The sequence below is a fragment of the Loxodonta africana genome, chromosome 4 (genome assembly GCF_030014295.1).
Source record: "Loxodonta africana isolate mLoxAfr1 chromosome 4, mLoxAfr1.hap2, whole genome shotgun sequence".
Classification (NCBI taxonomy): Eukaryota; Metazoa; Chordata; class Mammalia; order Proboscidea; family Elephantidae; genus Loxodonta; species Loxodonta africana.
Window position 1 is genome coordinate 67,571,218 of NC_087345.1, and position 23,617 is coordinate 67,594,834.

Sequence of the window (23,617 nt, forward strand, 5' to 3'; positions counted from 1 at the left end):
AAAGGCGCATTTTGTGGTGGGTATCAGTGTTTTCAGTGTTGGCACCACAAGACATCTGAAATCACTCAGGTAATTGTTTCTTGTTTCGTCTCAGGTTACAGTCCCTGGACACGAGCCACACCTCACAACGGTGGTTATTCCAGAGAAATCCCAGAACTTCAGTGCTCTTAAAAAGGATATTCTACTTCCATTCCAAGGGCAATTGGATTCTATCCCGGTATCAGATCCTTCATGCCCTATGAGTCCTCTCTACAGAAATTTGCCAAGCCACTCAGCTGCAACAAAGCCTAGTTTGTTCTTACTTTTAGTGACTGTTTTGCACATATTTTTCAAATAAAGCAAAACGTGAAACTCGACCCTTGTCACCACCTGAAATCGGGGATTACTCAAGCCAGGTTACTGCATCTCTAATTTCCTCTGTGGGACCTCTACTGGATAAATTCCACGGGCTTCCCTAAGATGAGAAATGGCTGTTTCCAAATCCTGCAACAAGCAATGTATGGTGATAATGAAAGGAATGATTCAGCCTTGATGATGAATGAAAGATAACCTGTCTATCAAGTACTGCCCACTTACATTTACATTAATCATGAAGATTGTCAGAAGTTAATCTTAAGAAGCAAAAAGAAGTTCCTACAAGAAAAAGAAAAGAACCAGAGTGCCAGATGAACATAAGCAATAAAGGTGAACATTTATCTATCACCTACGATATATACAAGACCTTGCTGTGTGCTAGTTATATGAAGAGGAAGTACCATATATAATTAGTTCTCAGAGCAGTAAGAAATTATAGGGCTGGGAATATTTAGTTTTGCAAATGATCTAAGGAAATGTGAGAGAAAATGGCAATCATGTCTTAGTGGTACGAGAAAATATGGGCCTGGTGGGATGACAAGGTCATATCTACAGAGCTGCAAATCAATCAGCCAATTAAGTAAGCCTCCCTCCAGAGGCAGTTGTCGTGCCTTTCTGCACCTGGATGCCATAGTCGTCTGTTGGACTGATGACTTCCAAATGTGTAACTCTAGCCTCTTGCCTGAACTTCAGCCTCATATCTGACTGACCACTGGACATATCCACCTGGATGTGATCCATTTTGTTGTTGTTGTTAGCGGCCGTCGAGTTGGCCCCTGACTCATGGCAACCCCATGTGCAATGAGATCTGACAGTTGTGATCCACAGAGTTCTCATTGGCTCATTTTCAGGAGATCGCCAGGCCTTTCTTCTGAGTCTGTCTGAGTCTGGAAGTTCCGCTGAAATCTGTTCCACATCATAGCAACATGCAAGCTTCCACTGACAGATGGGTGGTGACTGCCGGTGAGGTGCATTGGCCAGGAACCAAATCCAGATCTTCTACATGGAAGGGGAGAATTCTACCACTGAACCAACACTGCATTCATAGGCATCTCAAATGCATCATGTCAAAAATGGAACATACTTTTCTCCCTAGAGCTGCTCTTCCTCCTGTATTCTCTATCTCAATTAGTGTTGTCACCCAGCTAAAAACCTGGTGGCTTAGTTATCTGGTGCTGCTATAACAGAAATATAAGTGGATGGTTTTAACAAAAAGAAATTTATTCTCTCACACATTAGGGGTCTAGAAGTCCGAATTCAGGCCACCAGCTCTCTCTGTTGGCTCTAGGGGAAAGTCCTTGTCTCCTTTCAACATCTGTGGGACCAGCATTCCTTGGAGATCACCATGTGTGTTGGCATCAATATTCCCCTGGGTCAAGGAGGTTCTTAGGACAGGGACCACGGGTCCAAAGGACGCACTCCGCTCCTGGCTCTTCCTTCTTGAAGGTAGTGTGGTCCCTCCCCTCTCTGCTCATTTCTCTCTCCTTTTATCTATTGTAAGATAAAAGATGTGACTCGAGCAAGGGTATGACTTGAGTAAGGATGTGACTTAACGGCTGTGACTCAAGTCACACCATTTAGTAAGGGTGAGACTCAAGATACACCCTACCCTAATCCTGCCTCATTAACATAGAGGTTTAGGATTTACAACACATAAAATGGAAGACAATTACACAATACCACAAAATGGAGGGCAATTATATTAAATCATAAAATGGAGGACAGTTATTCAATACTGGGAACCATGACCTAGCCAAGTTGACACATATTTTGGGGGGACACAATTCAATCCATGGCACCTGGGAACCATCCTTGATACTCCCTCCTTCACCCCATATATGTAGTCAGTCATTAAAGGCTGATGTTAATTATATTGGTTGATTCTAGCCTTTCTTCTCCATGGCTATTAACACTGCCAGGTTTAGGCCATCATGTCTTACCTGTACCACTGCAACAACCTTACTGGTTGGTCTCTTGCTCCCACTTTTGTCTTCTTCAAGCCCATCCTCCATGCAGCACTGAGGAAAGGGGGTCTACTTAAAACAAAACAAAAATCAACAATCAGCTGTGTGCAGTTCCTCCACACATAACATGCTGTTTGTGCCCCCTCTGAAATGCCATGCTGACCGCTACATTTTCTTTCCCCCTCCTCCTTTAAAACTTAGTCCAGGCATCACCTCCTCCAGGAAAACTTTGCTGACTGCCATTCCATTACACCCCAACCCCTCCCAGTCAATCTGGGGTTAGGGCTCTTCCTCTCTGCTTCCCCAAATAAACATTATTATTGAGTTTATGACACTGAATGACGATCAGCTACTTGCAGGTGTGCCTTCTCTAGTACAGTTTGAGCTTTTTGAGACCCGTTTAAAAAAAAAAAAAACTGTTTCATTGAGTCGATTCTGACTCATAGAAGACCAGGGTCTATTTAATTTGTTTGAAAATTTCATTTTTATATCCTCAGAGTCTAGCACATAGTACTGAATGAATGAGTGAGTGGATTAACAAATGGTTCAGCAACCTGCTATTCTCAGTCCCTCCCAGAAACCGTGTAGGGCTTTGAGTCATTTTATGACACGAGGTATTATGCATTGTCAATCTCCAGCTCACTAGTAACCCTGAAGTGTGTTTTCATATATGTATCAAGAGATAAGCCAATACAGTCCTTTTATGGGACTTTGTATGTAGCCTAAGGTTCACCGTAAAGGTATTATTATCACCTGTTAATAGCACTACAGGCTATACTTTTTTTATTGGAAAACTAAATTTTACTGTTAGTACTCAGCTTGAAGCAACGGTTATCCACTATAACAAGAGTTAACCTATCTTAAAGCAGTATACATTAGAAAAAATTATATATAAGAATTAAGGAGGAAAAGCATCAAACAGAAAAAAGCGATAGCGACTTTTGTAAGCAGATTTCCAAATGCAGAGCATCACTCATGGAAAATGAGTCATCTCAGTTCTTGTTTTAAATTGAAAGTTCTGTAGGATCTGGAGACCACACCATACTGGGCTTGGTACATGGTGAATGCTGGAGAAGCACCAAGGAGTCGAGGGATAAATGGGCACTGAGGAGCCACTCCTGTGCCAAGCTTCTTCTACATCGCCAAAATCAGACATTTTTCTATAAACGAAATTTGTAGTCTTTTTTTAGCCACTTCTTATAAAATCTGGTAACGACATGAGTATTTTGATCTTTTTTTATTTAAATAAGCAGTAATTTATTATGTACTTGAAAGTATGTATTAATATATTGCAGAAAATGATTTTGATGTATTACATACGAAAGTGTATCATACTAGATTTACCATTAAGCCCTAAACAGATTTTTCAACTGCTCTAACTTTTCCTTTTCTAAGATAGTAATCTTGAAAGGACATGAATCAAAATCTGAATTGGTTCATGAGCCTTATTGCAAATCTTTTTTACTGAAATTGTGTTTTAAAAATCAGAAATTTGTATCAAAATCAGACTTAAAATCATTTAAAGAAAAAGCAATTAAAAAAATCTTCAAGCCAAATCTAAGCTGAACTTGCATTTCATTTGGAGTAGGTATGGGTACATACTAATGCTGTGCTCTGTGCTCGGATTTGCAGTTCACCGTGAGGGTTTAGTATGGGGGAATCCCGGTTACGCGCTCCACTAACCAAGTGAGGTGTCCAAGAGCAGTAAGAACCCCGGAATTCTGACTGTAGTCAGATCAGGTCCCCAGACCTCCCTGCAGAACACCTTCCTACTATGTCTCACCCTCTCAAACTGGTGCTTTGTGTTCCTCAGACTCTTAAGTTCAGGCATAAATACTTTTATAGAGAAACCAACATGATAAAAGTTTTTAAGATGGGAGAAACGGAGATAGCAATGATGGAATAAAATGGTAATTAGAAGTCAGGAGCCCTGGGGTCAGGCGCTCCACACGTTCAGTTTCCTTATCTATAAAGTGAAGGTCCCCGTTTGACTGCGATTCTGCGACTCTTAGAAGCAGTGGTGTAAGATGCCACAGTTTGGTGCCATTTCTGGTGCTTGCCCAGGTGGAGGAAGCATAATTAACACTCAGGTGGCTTAAATATTTTGAAGGCAGTGTATTATACCTTAGTAAAGCCCAAATTCTTTGCCTCAGATATAAACAGAATTGGCCTGAAACATTAGTTAAAATGATCATTTAACAATATTTGAAGAAATTTTCATGAGATAACATAGCTTTTTCTCATGTACCTCCTCAAATAATGATGTTAACAAATATTACCTGCCAATAAGCCAAGTTTGTTACTCAGTAATAAAATCACCCGCGTGTAAATTTGACTTCAGTGGCTCAATAGTTGGATATCCTCTCGTGAATGAATCTAAATGGTGAGTATCTTAAGAAATGTTAAGTCTCTGCAGTGTTGATTTTGGTGCTTAATTTATCACATTCAGACTTGAGCTGTTGGATATATCAGAAATGTTAAAATCCTCTTAACATTTCTGAAGTCTTTCTAAGAAATCAACGTTGCATTTTGTTCCAGAAGCAAATTTGCATTTGTAATCCATTTGTTTCTAAAAATGGTATAAGAAGTGAACTCTACCTTTAAAAAGTGAAAAGATCTGATGCTGGGTTGAAAGTATCTTTTCTTTCCTAGGGGATCCAGAAAAATGAACATAGCATACTGTCTTACTGCTACAGGAAAATGTGCTTATTGAGAAGTTTGGTTCTTCTACTGTATACTGATAATACAATTGATATTTATTTTGTGTGGCAGATCCCTCTTATTTTTCTCATGACTTTCAGTGGGGAAGAGGGGAGAAATGACAACCAGGTTGCTTAAAGAGCGCTGAAAATTCAAAATGCCTAAAAAAGAAGTTTGGGGAAAGAATCCAATTTCATTACAGAAACTTAGATTTTATCGCTAGTAAGCAAATACTGCACTGTATTGCTCACAAACCATTATATCCCACTGTTGCATATGAACTACTCCAGCCTTACAGATGTTTTATACCTGATTTTTCAAGTTTTCTCAGTGACTTTTGTTTGTACTATAATTAAGAACATATTAAAATGCACAATTTGTCAAAGACTGTAAAGCATATTGGGTAGGGGACTTAACTACCTCTGAGTTTAGTAAATCTATAATATTTCTTATTATCAATAAAGAATTAATATTCATGTAAATGATGAATGCTATCTCTTTCAATTCCATTATCTTGAAAAAACACTTATGTGTAACAAAGTGCATATGTTAGAACTGATTACCATCAAATAAAACCTGAGGAATGCCAAATTGATGATGGTTTATGAGGTCATTATGAGGAGCCCTGGTGGCATAGTGGTTAGGCACTCAACTGCTAACTGATAGGTTGATGATTTCAAATCACCAGCCACTCCACAGGAGAAAAATGTGGAAATCTGCTTCTGTAAAGATTTACAGCTTGGAAACCCTTTGGGGCAGTTCTACTCTGTCCTAAATGGTCAATATGAGTCAGAATTGACTTGATGGCAATGAGTTTGTTTGCTTTTTTGGTGTATGAGGCAATACTATTGCAACAGCTCTTCAAAACCCAGATATGCCTTTCAGAACACTTTATATGATATATTCCAAATTAATTTGTACCATGAGGCAGTGTGCTCCATGGACAAGATGCTGGATGAAAAATGTACTTACTGGTCAAAAGGATTTTGGAAAATTCATAGTTAATGTTAAGGCTCTGAGAACACAACCCTAATAGCCAAACCAGACAAAGACACCACAAGAAAAGAAAATAACAGGCCAATATCTCCTTTGAATATAGATGCAAAAATCCTCACCAAAATACTAGTGAACAGAATCCAACAGCATATTACGAGTCATACACCATGACCAAGTGGGATTTATTCCAGGAATGCAGGGATGGTTCAACATTAGAAAATCAACACAATACACCAATTAATAGAATAAAGGAAAAGAACCATATGATCATCTCTGGATGCAGAAAAAGAATTTGACAAAGTCCAACACACTTTCTTGAGGAAAACCCTAAAGAAGATTGGAATAGAAGATAAATTTTTCCATATGATTCAGGGCATATATGAAAAGCCAACAGCCAACATTATACTTAATGGAGAAGGACAGAGCTTTCCCCTTGAAACTGGGAGCAAGACAAGGGTGGCCCCTCTCACCACTTCTCTTCAATATTGTATTAGAAGTTCTAGCCAGGGCAATAAGACAAGAAAAAGAAATAAAAGGTATCCAGATTGGAAAAGAAGTAAAATTATATCTATTTATGGATGATATGATCCTGTATATACAAAATCTCAAAAAGCCCACAGAATACTTCTAGAGCTAATAGAGGAATTTAGCAAAGTTGCAGGGTACAAGGTCAACAAACAAAAATCAGTTGGGCTTCTATACACCAGCAATGAGAAATCATAAAGGAAAATTCAGGAAACAATTCCATTTACAACAGCATCAAAGAGAATAAATACCTAGGTATAAATCTAACCAGGGATGTGAAGGACTTATACAATGAAAACTGTAAAACACTGATGCAGAGATTAAAGAAGACTTAAATAAATGGAAAGATGTTCCATGTTCATGGATTGGAAGACTTAATATTGTTAAGATGTCACTACTACCCAAAGCGATCTTTGATTCAATGCCATCCCAAACAAAATTCCAACGGCCTTCTTTACAGAAAAACCAATCCTCAACTTTATATGGAATGGCAAGAGGCCCCAAATAGCTAAAGCAATTTTGAAGGAGAACAAAGTAGGAGGACTCACACTTCCTGATTTTAAAACATACTATATAGCTACAGTAATCAAAACAGCATGGTACTGGTATAACAACAGACACAAAGACCAATGGAATAGAATTAAGAGTCCAGAAATAAACTCACACATCTATGATCAACTGATTTTTAACAAGGGTGCTAAGTCCATTTGATGGGGAAAGAAGAGTCTCTTCAATCATGATGCTGGGAAAACTGGATTTCCACGTGGAGAAAAATGAAACAGGATCCATGCCTCACATTATACACAAAACAAATTTAAACTGGATTAAGGACCTAAATGTGCAAACTAACACCATAAAATTCTTAGAAGAATAAGCAAGGGCAACACTGTCAGGCCTAGCTTTCAACAATGGATTATTTACTATAATAACAAAAGCACAAACAGCAAAAGACAAAATTAAATGGGACCTCATAAAAATTAAAAATTTGTTCATCAAAAGACTTTACCAAAAAAGGGAAAAGACAAGTTACTGACTGGAAGAATATCTTTAGAAACCATATATCCAACAAGGATCTAATTACCACAATGTATGTAAAACTTTGACAACTTAGCAACAAAGGGACAAATAACCCAATCATACAATGGGCAAAAAACTTGAATAAACATTTCACTAAAGATGACATTCAAATGGCCACCAAACACACAAAAAGATGCTCAGTGACATTAGCCATCAGACAGAAGTAAATCAAAACCACAATGAGATACCATTTCAATCCCACCAGGATGGCTAAGACAAAATAAATAACAAATGTTGGTGAGGATGTGGGGAAATCGGAGCCCTTACCCATTGCTGGTGGGGATGCAAAATGGTACAGCCGTTGTGAAAAACAATGTAGTGGTCCCTCAAAAAACTAAAACTAGAACTACCATATGACCCAGCCATTCCACTACTAGGTATATACCCAAAACACTTGAAAGCAGAGATTTATACACCAATGTTCATTCCAGCACTATTGACAATAGCCAAGAAGTAGAAAAAACCTAAATTCCCATCAACAGATGAATGGATAAACAAAATGTGGTACATACATACAATGGAATACTAACTACTCAGCCAGTAGGAGAAATGAAGTCTTGGTACATACTACAGTATGGATAGAGCTTGAAGACATTATGCTGAACGAACTAAGCCAATCACAAAAGGACAGATATTGGATGACATCACTTATATAAAAAGACAAGAAACGGGAAATGTATAGAGACCAGTTTCTTAGTGGTTACCAGGGGTGGTAAGGAGGTCAGTGGGGTTGCACATCTGGTTACTGTAATTGCAGTCAATAAGTTGTACACCTGTAAAAATTTGAGTCGGCAAACATTGTGTGACAGATATATTTAAAAGTTGTGTGATAGACATATTGTCATTAAAACAATGACAAAAAAAAAAAAAAAAAAGAGTACCTGCTGAAGCTGCTTACGTACAACCAAACACCTCATGGGACTTGGTTCCTTGGTTTGGAGGTTTAGGGCAATGATTTCATGGAACATTCCCGTTAACTGGCCTAGTATTGTGTTTAGTGTTTCTGTTCTACCTCCTAGTTTGTTGCATAGTGCCTGGGGTCCTAAAAGCTTGCAAGACATAACGATTGGTCTTTATTCACCTGGAGCAACAGAGGAAGAAGAAGAGTCAGAAATAAGTGGAGGATATGCAATGTGTGGCTAATTGCCTCCATGAACAACTGCCTCCTTTTCCATGCGACCAGAAGAACTGGATGGTATATACCCAATGGAATTGAAAGCAGGAACACAAACAGAAACTGTACACCAATGTTCAGAGCAGTACTTTTCACAATAGCCAAAAGGTGGAAACAACCAAAATGCCCATCAAGAGATGTATGGATAAAAACCAAAGATTGTGAGTGGCTACCAAGGGTGGAGGAGGGAGGGGGAAAGTGTGGATTTTTCCTTAGGAGGCATGGAGTTTATGTTCTGGTGGTGGAATAACTCAGAAAAGGATAGTGATAATGGTTGTACAATATGAAGAATGTAATCAATGAATTTTATTACATTGATGACATTTGATACATTGAATTGGCAAATGTTTTTGTACATATATTTTACCACAATAAAAAAAAGTGGAAAAGAATTGTTCTTTCCTTTTCTAGAAGAAACTGCATAACTACTTTAATTATCAATTAATATCCTTTACTGAATGCCTACTGTGTACACAATGCAATATATCAGGCACGGGGGGGGAAGAAGGAGATTACAATCTGCTTGTGAAGAGAAGATACAAAGCAACAAGTTGGGGAATATAAACATGAACAGAGTACCTTGGTGTTGAGACAATGTAGTAGAAAAGACAGGGTTAATTTAAGAAAGGCTACCTAAACTAAGTTTTGGAAGAGGTTATGGTTATCAACGGATGTAAGAAAACTATTAAACAATAGCCATTTAATAAAAGTGCTGCTTGATGTGTGCCATCGAGTCAATTCTTACTCATAGCAATCCTATAGGATGGAGTAGAATTGTCCCATAGGGTTTCTAAACCTCTAATCTTTAGGGAAGCAGACTGCCACAACTCTCTACCATGGACTGGCTGGTGGGCTCAAACTGCCAATCTTTTGTTTAGCACCTGAGCACTTAACCGCTGTGCTACAAAGCCTCCTTATAAAAGTGCTTAATACCTGCCAGATCCCATCCAAGGCTCTATACTTTCATGTCTAATTCTGAGGTCACTAACCAAGTAGGTACCAGATTTATGATTTGAATTTATCTCTTCTCACTATCATAGAATGAAAATAAAATCAAGCCATCTGAGAGTCAGGAGCTGATAATATTGGTGCAGCGAAAAGTGTTTGTGAAGAGAATGGCAACCATTTCTAAAAGAGCTCCAGGTCTAAACAGGCAGAACATCTGACATATTATCCAACAAGCAATAGAATCATTAAAGGTTTTTTTTTTCAATATTTAAATCAGAGAAGTGACACAAAGAGATCTATAGAAGATGGCGGAGTAGTCAAATGCATCCGGTGGTCCCTCTTACAACAAAGACCTGAAAAAACAAGTGACAACCTAGGCCCCCTGAACATCAAAGGCAAAGATGAGTTTTCAGACTGAAGAGCAGGGGGAGGGAAAGACAGTTCAGAAGCAATGAGGAGTTGCCAGACCTGACCCAGCAGGAACCTACACCTTACAGGCCGGATCCGCTAGCGCGAACATGGTGAGGAAAGCAGGGCATTCGGCATGTATTTTCCACATTCGGAGAAACCAAGCAGCAGAGTCCACTCACGCCTCCAGAATCAGCGAAAAGCAGTGCTCAATTGGCAAAAGGTAAGTACATGCATCTAATCTGCCGAGCGGATCAAAAACACTCCTTTAGGAAAAAACCCTCTCCCATTTATCTGACCCCTCCCCACTCTGCACTGGGTCCCAAGCTGGCTTCAGTGATAGCCACTTTTCCTAGGCTGGTAGTAGCACCTGTTGTGCACTCTGAGTAATTCTCCCAGCCTGGCAGAGGAAACAAATTAACAAATTAACAAATAATAACCTTCTGCTCCCGTAAACTGGGAACTCAGGGCAGAAACAGCTCCTTTTCCTAGGCCCAGGCATAAGGGGCCCATGGACTTTGCATGCCTTTCACCCCTGCATAGATCTGTGTGGGCCCATTTCAACAGCATAGGTCCTCATTAGCACAGTACAATAGTGTATATACCTGAAGTCTAACTTCAGCTGTTTCAGCTACATGGTAGAGAGGCAGTTTCATGACATTTGACACTTATTTGCCTGTTAAACAGTGATCTCACCTACCCACATCAGGGGCCTGAGGACTGGTGGCTCCACCCATGCCACCTAGCCACCCACCACAGTGGTCCAAGGATAAGTGGTCCCTCCCAGTCCTTACAGCCAATGGCATTAGGTGCCTGTAGTCCAGCTGCAAAACCCACCCACCTATGCACTCTAGGGAGCAGCAAAACGCTTTCCTCACAGACACTCAGGGGCAGTTGTCAGCCCCCTGCCTTGCTCAGCACGTGAGCCCCTTCTGCAGCCAAATACCTGTGCCTACACCAGTCACCCCTGCTCGTCTAAGACTGTAGGTGAGCGCCTTCACCACACACTTGGTGACCAACTACCTGGACGCCTGAACTGAATCCATACAAGAAGAGTAAATGGACTCTAGGCTCACATACCTAGTAACAGCTCTAACCACCTGATGACAGGATGTTAGAGCTTCAAAGGTGCCAATAATCAAACTAGCTCACTCGAGCAGCCTATTTGGGCATATCAAAACAGAACAAGAAGCTGGGACACAGTAAGCAAACATAAATAAATACAATAACTTATTGATGGCTCAGAGAAAACAATATCGAATCACATAAAAAGGCAGACCATGATGGCTTCAGCAAGCTCCCAAAACAAAGAATCAAGAAATCATGCAGATGAAGATAACTTCCTGGAATTATCAGAGGTAGAATAAAAAGATTAACACACAGAACTCTTCAAGAGATCAAGAAGTAGATCATGCGAAATGCAGAACAAGCCAAGGAATGCACAGACCAAACAACACAGGCACTTAAGAAGATTAGAGAAGAGCATAATGACATATTTAATAGGCTGCAAGAATTCACAGAGAGTCGCAAACAAAAATCCAGAAGATTAATAATAAAATTTCAGAATTAGACATCTCAATAGAAAGTCACAGGAACAGAATTAAGGAAACAGAAGTAAGAATTAGTGAGATTGAAGATAAAGCACTTGACACCAATATATTTGAGGAAAAATCAGATAAAAGAATTTTTAAACATGAAGAAACCCTAAGAATTATGTGGGATTATATCAAGAGGGATAACCGACGAGTGACTGGAGTACCAGAACGGGGATAAAAGAAAATAGAGAGAATTGTTGAAGATTTGTTGTCAGAAAACATCCCTGATATTGTGAAAGATGAGAAGATATCTATCCAAGATGCTCATAGAACCCCAAAAAAGGTAGATCCCAAAAGAAAATCATCAAGACAGATTATAATCCAACTTGCCAAAACCAAAGATAGAGAATTTTAAGAGCGGCTAGGGATAAAAACAAAGTCACCTACAAAGGAGAGTCAATAAGACTAAGCTCGGACTACTCAGCAGAAATCATTCAGGCAAGAAAGCAATGAGATGACATTTATAAAGCCTTGAAGGAAAAAAACTGCCAGCCAAGAATTATATATCCAGCAAAACTGTCTCTCAAATATGAAGGAAAATTAGGACATTTCCAGATAAACGTAAGTTTAGGGAATTTGCAAAAACCAAACCAAAATTGCAAGAAATACTAAAGGGAGTCCTCCAGTTAGAAAATCAATAGCATTAGATAACAACCCAAGACTAGAACACAGGACAGAGCAACTAGATATCAACCCAGATAGGGAAATTGCAAAAATAAATAAAAGCTAAAATGCTAAAAACAGAGAAACAGAGATGTCATTATGTAAAATAAGTTAACACTAAAACAAAAAACAGGGAATAAAAAATGTAGTCATAGATCTTTCAAACAGAGAGGAAGTCAAGGCGATATAAAGAAATAAAAGATTGCTTTCAACTTAGAAAACAGAGGTAAATATTGAGGTAACCACAAAGGAAACTAACAATCCTACACATCAAAATAAAAAACAAGAAAAACATAAAGACTCAGCAAATACAAAAGCAACAAGAAAATATATGAAGAAAAAAAACTCAGCACAGAAAATTAAATGGAAAAAAGAAACTGGCAACAACACAATAAAAAAGACATCAAAATGACAGCACTAAACTCACACTTATCAATAATTATGCTGAATGTAAATGGACTAAATGCACCAATAAAGAGACAGAGAGTGGCAGAATGGATTAAAAAACATGATCCGCCTATATGCTGCCTGTAAGAGGCACACCCTAGACTTAAAGACACAAACTAAAACTCAAAAAAAAAACTCAAAGGATGGAAAAAAATATATCAAACAACAATCAAAAAAAAAAAAAAACGGCAGTGGCAACATTAATTTTTGACAAAACAGACTTTAAAGTTAAATCCACCACAAAGAATAAGGAAGGACACTACATAATGATTAAAGGGTCAATAAACCAGAGGATATAACCATATTAAATATTTATGCACCCAACAACAGAGCTCCAAAATACATAAAACAAATTCTAACACCATTGAAAAGAGAAATAGCTCTACAATAATAGTAGAAGACTTCAACATACCACTTTCGGTGAAGGACAGAACATCCAGAAAGAAGCTCAACAGACACGGAATATCTAAATGCCACAACTGGCCAACTTGACCTCAAAGACATATACAGAACACTCCACCCAACAGCAGCCAAGTATACTTTCTTTTCCAACACACATGGAACATTATCCAGAATAGACCACATTATTAGGCCATAAAGCAAGGCTTAACAAAATCTAAAACATCAAAATATTACAAAGTATCTTTTCTGACCATAAAGACACAAAAGTAGAAATCAGTAACGGAAAAAGCAAGGAAAAAAATCAAACACATGGAAACTGAACACCTTGCTCAAAAACTACTCAGTTATAGAAAAATTAAGGACAAATAGAGGAATTCATAGAATCAAATAAGAATGAAAACACTTCCTACCAGAACCTCTGGAACACAGCAAAAGCAGTGCACGGAGGTCAATTTATAGCAATAAATGCACACATCTAAAAAGAAGGGCCAAAATCAAAGCATTAACCCTACAACTTGAACAAATAGAAAGACAGCAGCAAAAGAAGCCCTCAGGCACCAGAAGAAAGCAAATAATAAAAATAAGAACAGAATAAAATGAAATAGAGAACAGAAAAGCAACTGAAAGAGTTAACAACACCAAAAGCTGGTTCTTTGAAAAGATCAACAAAATTGATAAACCACTGGCCAGATTGCAAAAATGAAAATAGGAGACAAAGCAAGTAAACTGAATAAGAAATGAGATGGGCAATATCACAACAGACACAACTGAAATGAAAAGAATCATTACAGAATACTACGAAAAACTGTACTCTAACAAATTTGAAAACCTAGAGGAAATGGACGAATTTCTAGACACACACTAACTAACTAAATTAACACAAACAGAGGTAGAACAACTAAATCTGTAACAAAAGAAGTGATTGAAAAAGTAATTTAAAAACTACCAACAACAATAAAAAAAAAGCCCTGGCCCTGATGGCTTCATTGGAGAATTCTACCAACATTTCAAGAAGAGTTAACACCACTGCTACTAAAGGTGTTTCAGAGCATAAAAAGGATAGAATACTCCCATGCTCACTCTATGAAGCCAGCATAACCCTCATATAAAAACTAGGTAAAGACACCACAAAAAAAGAAAATTACAGACCTATATCCTTCATGAATTTAGATGCAAAAATCCTCAACAAAATCATAGCCAATAGAATTCAACAACATATCAAAAATATAATTCACCATGAGCAAGTGGGATTCATACCAGGTATGCAAGGATGGTTTAACTTGAGAAAAAAAATCAATGTAATCCAACACATAAATAAAACAAAAGATAAGAACCACATGATCTTATCAGAAAAAGCATTTGACAAAGTCCAACACCCATTCATGATAAAAACTCTCACCAAAATAAGGAATAGAAGGAAAACTTGTCAACATAATAAAGGCCATTTATACAAAGCCAATAGCCAACATCATCCTAAATGGAGAGAGTCTGAAAACATTACCCTTGAGATCGGGAACCAGACAAGGATGCCCTTTATCACCACTCTTATTCAGCATTGTGCTGGAGGTCCTAGCCAGAGCAACTAGGTTAGAAAAAGAAATAAAGGGCATCCTGATTGGTAAGGAAGAAGTAAAAGTATCTCTTCTTGCAGATGATATGATCTTATATGCAGAAACCCTAAAGAATCCTCAAGAAAACTACTGGAACTAATACAAGATTTCAGCAAAGCATCAGGACACAAGATAAATATACAAAAATCAGGTGGAATCCTCCACACCAACAAAGAATGTCAAAGAAGAAATCACCAAATCAATACCACTCACAATTGCCCCCAAGAAGATAAAATACTTCGGAATAAATCTAACCACAGATGTAAAAAACCTATACAAAGAAAACTACAATACACTACTGCAAGAAACCAAGAGACCTACATAAATGGAAAAACATACTTTGCTCATGGATAGGAAGACTCAACATTGTGAAAATGTCTATCCTACCAAAAGTGATCTATAGATACGATGCAATCCTGATCCAAATTCCAATGGCATTTTTTAATGAGGTGGAGAAACAAATCATCAACTTCATATGGAAAGGGAAGAGGCCCCAGATAAGTAAAGCATTACTGAAAAACAAGAACAAAGCAGGAGGCCTCACGCTACCTGATTTTAGAACTTATTATACCACCAAGGTAATCAAAACAGCCTGGTACTGGTACAACAACAGATACATAGGCCAATAGAACAGAATTGAGAATCCAGACATAAATTAATCGACTTAGGAGCAGATGGTATTTGACAAAGGCCGTGAACTGGGGAAAAGACAGTCTCTTTAACAAATGGTGCTGGCATAACTGGATACCCATCTGCAAAAAATGAAACAAGACCCATACCTCACACCATGCACAAAAACGAACTCAAAATGGATCAAGGACCTAAATATAAAATCTAAAATGATAAAGATCATGGAAAAAAAAATAGGGATAACACTAGGAGCCCTAATATCTGGCATAAACAGTACACAAAACATTACTAACAATGCACAAACACCAGAAGAGAAATTAGATAACTGGGAGCTCCTAAAATCCAAACACTTATGCTCATCAAAAGACTTAACCAAAAGAGTAAAAAGACAACCTGCAGACTGGGAAAAAAATTTTGGCTACAACAAATCCAATCAGCATCTAATCTGTAAAATCTACAAGGTATTGCAAAACCTCAACAACAAAAAGACAAATGATCCAATTAAAAAATGGGCAAAGGATATGAACAGGCACTTCACCAAAGAAGACATTCGGACAGCTAACAGACACATGAAGAATGCTCAGGATCATTAGCCATTAGAGAAATGCAAATCAAAACTACAATGACATACCATCTCACCCCAGCAAGGGTAGTTTTAATCCAAAAAACACAAATAATAAACGCTGGAGAGGGTGTGGAGAGACTTAAACACTTATACACTGCTGGTGGGAATGTAAAATGGTACAACCACTTTGGAAATCAATTTGGTGCTCCCTTAAAAAGCTAGGAATAGAACTACCATATGACCTAGCAATCCAACTTCTTGGAATATATTCTAGAGAAATAAGAGCCCTCACACAGATATATGCACACTCACGTTCACTGCAGCACTGTTTACCATAGCAAAAAGATTGAAATGACCAAGGTGCCCATCAAAGGATAAATGGATAAACAAATAATGGTATATTGACACAACAGAATACTACGCAACAATAAAGAACAAAGAAGAATCCGTGAAATGTCTCATAACATGGTGGAATCTGGAAGGCGTTACGCTGCGTGAAATTTGTCAGTCACAAAAGGACAAATATTGTATGAGACCACTATTATAAGAACACAAGAAAAGATGTAAATACAGAAGAAAACTTTCTTTGATGGTTACAAGGGCGGGGAGAGAGAGAGAGGGGGGTATTCACTAAGTAGATAGTAGACAGAATTATTTTAGGTGAAGGGAAGGACAACACACAAGACAGGGGAAGTCAGGACAAATGGACTAAACCAAAAGCTAAGAAGTTTCCTGAATACAATCAAACACTTCGAGTGACAGAGTAGCACAGCTGAGGGTATGGGTACCACAGTTTCGGGGACATCTAGGTCAACTGCCCCAACAAAGTCTATTAAGAAAACTATCTGGGAGGCAGGGCCAAGATGGGGGAGTAGTCAGATGCTTCCGGTGATCCCTCTTACAACAAAGACCTGAAAAGACAAGTGAAACGATTATATTTATGACAAGCTAGGAGCCCGTTTTTTAGGAGCCCTGAGCATCGAACGCAAAGTCAGAAAACAGATTGAGCATCAGGGGGAGGGAGAGAAGATTCAGAAGCAGAGAGGAGTTGCCAGACCCGAATCGCTGGGAACCCTCAGGCACCATTCCCAGGATTGACTGCAGTGGGGCTTCAGACACAGTTTCCTCAGGGAGAAACAGCCAGCCACACAGCCTATTCCCACCTCTGGAACCAGAAAAGAATGGCGCTCTCAGCAAAAGCTAAGTACTTGAGAATATATTACCATGCACCCAGCCCTCAAGCCAGCTTCAGTGGCTGTCGATTTCCCTGGGCCTCAGATAGGCCCTGCTGAGCACCCTGAACCTTGGAGAATGAATAAATTCACAATTGGAGGAAAGGATAATCTGCCAGCTCCACTAACCTGAGGAGCTCAGGACAGAGCAGCTCCTGTCCAGGCATAAATGGTCCATGGACTTTGAATAACTTTCCCCCCTGCATGGACATGTGTGGGCCTATTTCGGGAGAATAGGCCCTTGTTGGAAGACTGCAACTGTTTCAGCTGTGTGGTGAAGAGGCGGGTGTTTGGTGTCTGACACTGCTTTACCCATTAAACAGGGTCCTTACCTACCCACATCAGAGGCCTAAGGACTGGTGGCTCCACCCACATCACCCAGCCACCTGCAACAGGGGTCCAAGGATAACTGGTACTTCCCAGTCCTTAAAACCAAAACCATGGAGTGCCCATGGTCTGTCTGCAGAACCCACCCACCTGTGCGCTCTAGGGAACAGGGATGCGCTTTCCTCACAGACACTCAGTGGGGGGATGGCTGTCAGTCCCCTGCCTTGTTCAGAGCATGACCCCCCTGCTGTAACCAGATACCTGTACCTACGCCAATCACCCCTGCCCCTCTAAGACTGTAGGACAGAGCCTACACCACACACTCGATGACCAACTACCTGGATACCTGAGCTGAATTCACACAAGAAAAGTCAATGGACTCATAAGCTCATATACCTGATAACAGCTGTAGCCATCTGGTGACAGGACGTTAGAGCTTCAAAGGCAAAAATAATCAAGCTACCTCACTCAAGCAGCCTATTTGGGCATATCAAAACAAAACAAAGCAAGAAGCTAGGATGCAGTAAGCAAACAGAAAATAAATTAATACAATAACTTATAGATGGCTCGGAGATAACAGTCAATATCAAATCATATAAAGAACCAGATCATGATCGCTTCAACGAGCTCTCAAACAAAGAATCTAGGAATCTTCTGGATGAAGGTGCCTTCCTGGAATTACCAGATGCAGAATACAAAAGATTAATACACAGAACTCTTCAAGACATCAGGAAGGAGATCAGGCAATACACAGAACGAGCCAAGGAACACACAGATAAAGCAGTGGAACAAATTAAAAAGGTTATTCAAGAACATAATGAAAAGTTTAATAAGCTCCAAGAATCCACAAAAAGACAGCAATCAGAATTTCAGATCATTAACAATAAAATTACAGAATTGGACAACTCGATAGAAAGTCAGAGGAGCAAAATTGTGGAAGTGGAAAGCAGAATTTGTGAGATCGAAGATAAAACACTTGGCACCAGTACTTATGAAGAAAAATGAGATAAAAGAATTTTTTTTTTAATGAAGAAACCCTAAGAATTATGTGGGACTCTATCAAGAGAAATAACCTACGAGTGACTGGAGTACCAGAACAGGGAGGGATAACAGAAAATACAGAGAGAACTGTTCAAGATTTGTTGGCAGAAAACTTTCCTGATATCAGGAAAGATGAGAAGATATCTATCGAAGATATTCATCCAACTCCACAAAAGGTAGACCTTAAAAGAAAGTCACCAAGACATTTTATAATCAAACTTGCCAAAACCAAAGATAAAGAGACAATTTTAAGAGCAGCTAGGGATAAACGAAAAGTCACCTACAAAGTAGAGACAATAAGAATAAGCTCAGACTACTCAGCAGAAACCATGCAGGCAGGAAGGCAAAGGGATGACTTATATAAAGCACTGAAGGAAAAAGATTGCCAGCAAAGAATCACAGATCCAGCAAAACAGTCTCTCAAATTTGAAGGCAAAATTAGAACATTTCTGATAGAAGTTTGGGGCATCTGTAATAACCAAACCAAAACTACAAGAAATACTAAAGAAAATTCTGTGGTTAGAAAATCAGTAATATCAGATATCAACCCAAGACTAGAACACAGGACAGAGCAACCAGATGTGAACCCAGATAGGGAAATCGCAAAAATAAATCAAGATAAAAAAATGCTCAAAACAGGGAAACAGCAATGTCATTATGTACGAGACAACATTAAAACACTAAAGAGGGACTAAGAAATGTAGTCATAGGTCTTTCATATGGAGAGGAAGAGAAGGCAATATAAAGAAATAAAAGTTAGATTTAAACTTAGAAAAATAGGGGTAAATATTAAGGTAACCACAGAGGAGACTGACTACCCGAATCATCAAAGCAAAATACAAGGCAAAAATAGAGACTCAGCAGAAACAAAATCAACAACAATAAGAGGAAAAGACAATATATAAACTACTCATCACAAAAAATTAAGTGGGAAAAAGAAACTTAACAACACGCAAAAAAAGACATCAAAGTGACAGCACTAAACTCATACCTATCCATAATTACGCTGAAGTAAATGGACTAAATGCACCAATAAAGAGACAGAGAGTGGCAGAATGGATTTAAAAAACTCATTCCATATATATGCTGCCTACAAGAGACACTCTGTAGACTTAGAGACACAAACTAAAACTCAAAGGATGGAAAAAAATATATCAAGCAAACAACAGTCAAAAAACATCAGGAGTGGCAATATTAATTTCTGACAAAATAGACTTTATAGTTAAGTCCACCACAAAGGATAAGAAAGGACACTATATAATGATTAAAGGGACAATATACCAGGAGGATATAATCATATTAAATATCTATGCACCCAATGACAGGGCTGCAAGATATATAAACTCTAACAGCATTGAAAAGTGAGACACACAGCTCCACAATAGTAGCAGGAGTCTTCAACACACCACTTTCAGTGAAGGACAGGACATCCAGAAAGAAGCTCAATAAAGACAAAGAATATCTAAATACCACAATCAACCAACTTGACCTCATAGATATATACAGAGCACTCCACTCAACAGCAGCCAAGTATACTTTCCTTTCTAGCACACATGGAAAATTCTCTAGAATAGACAACATATTAAGTCATAAATCAAGCCTTAGTAGAATTCAATACATCAAAATATTACAAAGCATCTTCTCTGACCATAGGGACATAAAACTAGAAATCAGTAAAAGAAAAAGCAGGGAAAAGAAATCAAATACTTGGAAACTAAACAATACCCTGCTCAAAAACAACTGGGTTATAGAGGACATTAAGGATGGAACAAAGAAATTCATGGAATCCAATGAGAATGAATACACCTCCTAACAGAGCCTTTGGGAAACATCTAAAGCAGTGCTCAAGAGTTCAATTTATATCAATAAATGCACACATACAAAAAGAAGGGGCAAAATCAAAGAACAGAAAGAGAGCAACAAAAGAAACCCTCAGGCACCAGAAGAAAGCAAATAATAAAAATTAGCGCAGAATTAAATGAAATTGTTTTTAGGTGCCATCGAGTCGGTTCCGACTCATAGTGACCCTATGCACAACAGAACGAAACACGGCCCGGTCCTGTGCCATCCTTATAATTGTTGTTATGCTTGAGCTCATTGTTGCAGCCACTGTGTCAATCCACCTCGTTGAGGGTCTTCCTCTTTTCAGCTGACCCTGTACTCTACCAAGAATGATGTCCTTCTCCAGGGACTGATCCCTCCTGACAACACGTCCAAAGTATATAAGATGCAGTCTTGCCATCCTTGCCTCTAAGGAGCATTCTGGCCGCACTTCTTCCAAGACAGATTTGTTCGTTCTTTTGGCAGTCCATGGTATAGTCAATATTCTCCACCAACACAATTCAAAGGCATCAACTCTTCTCCGGTCTTCCTTATTCATTTTCCAGCTTTCACATGGATATGATGCTACTGAAAATACCATGGCTTGGGTCAGGCGCACCTTAGTCTTCAGGGTGACATCTTTGCTCTTCAACACTTTGAAGAGGTCCTTTGAAGCAGATTTGCCCAATGCAATGCATCTTTTGATTTCTTGACTGCTGCTTCCATGGCTGTTGATTGTGGATCCAAGTAAAATGAAATCCTTGACAACTTCAATCTTTTCTCCGTTTATCATGATGTTGCTCATTGGTCCAGTTGTGAGGATTTTTGTTTTCTTTATGTTGAGGTGCAATCCATACTGAAGGCTGTGGTCTCTGATCTTCATTAGTAAGTGCTTCAAGTCCTCTTCACTTTCAGCAAGGAAGGTTGTGTCATCTGCATAATACAGGTTGTTAATGAGTCTTCCTCCAATCCCGATGCCCCGTTCTTCTTCATATAGTCCAGCTTCTCAGATTATTTGTTCAGCATACAGATTAAATAGGTATGGTGAAAGACTACAACCTTGACGCACACCTTTCCTGACTTTAAACCAATCAGTAACCCCTTGTTCTCTCTGAACAACTGCCTCTTGATCTATGTAAAGTTTCCTCATGAGCACAATTAAGTGTTCCGGAATTCTCATTCTTTGCAGTGTTATCCATAGTTTGTTGTGATCCACACAGTCAAATACCTTTGCATAGTCAATAAAACACAGGTAAACATCCTTCTGGTATTCTCTGCTTTCAGCCAGGATCCACCTGACTGCAGCAATGATATCCCTGGTTCCACGTCCTCTTCTGAAACTGCCCTGAATTTCTGGGTGTTCCCTGTTGATATACTGCTGCAGCTGTTTTTGAATGATCTTCAGCAAAATTTTGCTTGCGTGTGATATTAATGATATAAAATAGAAAACAGAAAAACAAGTTAACAAGACCAAAAGATGGTTCTTTGAAAAAATTAACAAAATTGATAAACCATTGGCCAAACTGACAAAAGAAATACAGGAGAGGAAGCAAATAACCAAAACAAGAAATGAGATGGATGATATTACAACAGACCCAACTGAAATTAAAAGAATCATATCAGATACTATAAAAATTGGGCTCTAACACATTTCAAAACCTAGAAGAAATGGATGAATTTCTAGAAACACACTAACTACCTAAACTAACAAAAACAGAGGTAGAACAACTAAATAAACCCATAACAAAAGAAGAGATAGAAAAGGTAATTTAAAAATTCCCAACAAAAAAAAAGCCCTGGCTCGGACGGCTTCACTGTAGAGTTCTACCAAACTTTCAGAGAAGAGTTAACACCACTACTACTAAAGGTATTTCAGTCATAGAAAAGGACAGAATACTCCCAAACTCATTCTATGAAGCCAGCGTATCCCTGATACTGAAACCAGACACCACAAAAAAAGAAAATTACAGACCTATATCCCTAGTAAACTTAGACACAAAAACCCTCAACTAAACTGTAGCCAATGGAATTCAACAACATATCAAAAAATAATTCACCATGACCAAGTGGGATTCATACCAGGTATGCAGGGATCGTTCAACATTAGAAAAACAATTAATGTAATCCATCATATAAATAAAACAAAAGACAAGAACCACATGATCTTATCAACTGATGAAGAAAGGGCATTTGACAAAGTTCAACACCCATTCATGATAAAAAACTCTCAGCAAAATAGGAATAGAAGGAAAATTCCTCAACATAATGAAGGGCATTTATACAAACCCAACAGCCAGTATCATCCTAAATGGAGAGAGTCTGAAAGCATTCCCCTTGACATCAGGAACCAGACAAGGATGCCCTTTATCACCACTCTTATTTAACATTATGCTGGAGGTCTTAGCCAGCCAGAGCAATTAGCCTAGATAAGGAAATAAAGGGTATCCAGATTGGTAAGGAAGAAGTAAAAGTATCTCTGTTTAAAGATGACATGATCTTATACACAGAAAACCCTAAAGAATCTTCAAGAAGACTACTGATACTAACAGTTCAGCAGAGAATCAGGAGACAAGATAAACATACAAAAATCAGTTGGATTCCTCTATACGAACAAAAAGGAAATCACCAAATCAATACCATTCACAGTAGCCCCCAGGAAGATAAAATACTTAGGAATAAATCTTACCAGAGACATAAAAGACCTATACAAAGAAAACTACAAGACACCACTGCAAGAAACCAAAAGAGACTTACGTAAGTGGAAAAACATACCTTCCTGATGGACAGGAAGACTTAACATTGTAAAAATGTCTAATCTACCAAAAGCCATCTATAGATACAATGCAATCCCGATCCAAATGCCAATGACATTTTTTAATGAGATGGAGAAGCAAATCACCAACTTCATATGGAAGAGAAAGAGGCCGCAGATAAGTAAAGCATTACTGAAAAAGAAGAACAAAGTGGGAGGCCCCACTCTACCTGATTTTAGAACCTATTACACTGCCATAGTAGTCAAAACAGCCTGGTACTGGTACAACAACAGATACATAGACTAATGAAACAGAATTGAAAATTCAGACATAAATCCATCCACATATGAGCAGCTGATACTTGACAAAGGCCCAAAGTCAGTTA

The 23,617-nt window shown here is 38.6% G+C and overlaps 2 protein-coding genes across 23 annotated transcripts in view; one reads left to right on the forward strand and one right to left on the reverse strand.

Moving 5' to 3' along the window:
* Positions 1-2,774, forward strand: part of CPM (carboxypeptidase M) — a 78,098-nt gene extending 75,324 nt beyond the window's left edge. For all 3 annotated transcript variants that reach the window (XM_064283912.1, XM_010598717.3, XM_064283913.1), the window contains one exon: positions 95-2,774. In XM_064283912.1, coding sequence (XP_064139982.1) covers positions 95-337 — 243 coding nt within the window. In that variant the 3' untranslated portion in view covers positions 338-2,774. The remainder of the gene's footprint in view (positions 1-94) is intronic.
* Positions 1-23,617, reverse strand: part of MDM2 (MDM2 proto-oncogene) — a 128,016-nt gene that overhangs the window by 68,983 nt on the left and 35,416 nt on the right. For all 20 annotated transcript variants that reach the window (XR_010321813.1, XR_010321812.1, XR_010321811.1 and 17 more), the window contains exon 10: positions 2,295-2,387. Coding sequence is in view for 4 of the 20 variants with exons in the window: in XM_023558650.2 (XP_023414418.1) it covers positions 2,295-2,387 (93 nt within the window). In the remaining 16 variants the exon portion in view is untranslated. The remainder of the gene's footprint in view (positions 1-2,294; positions 2,388-23,617) is intronic.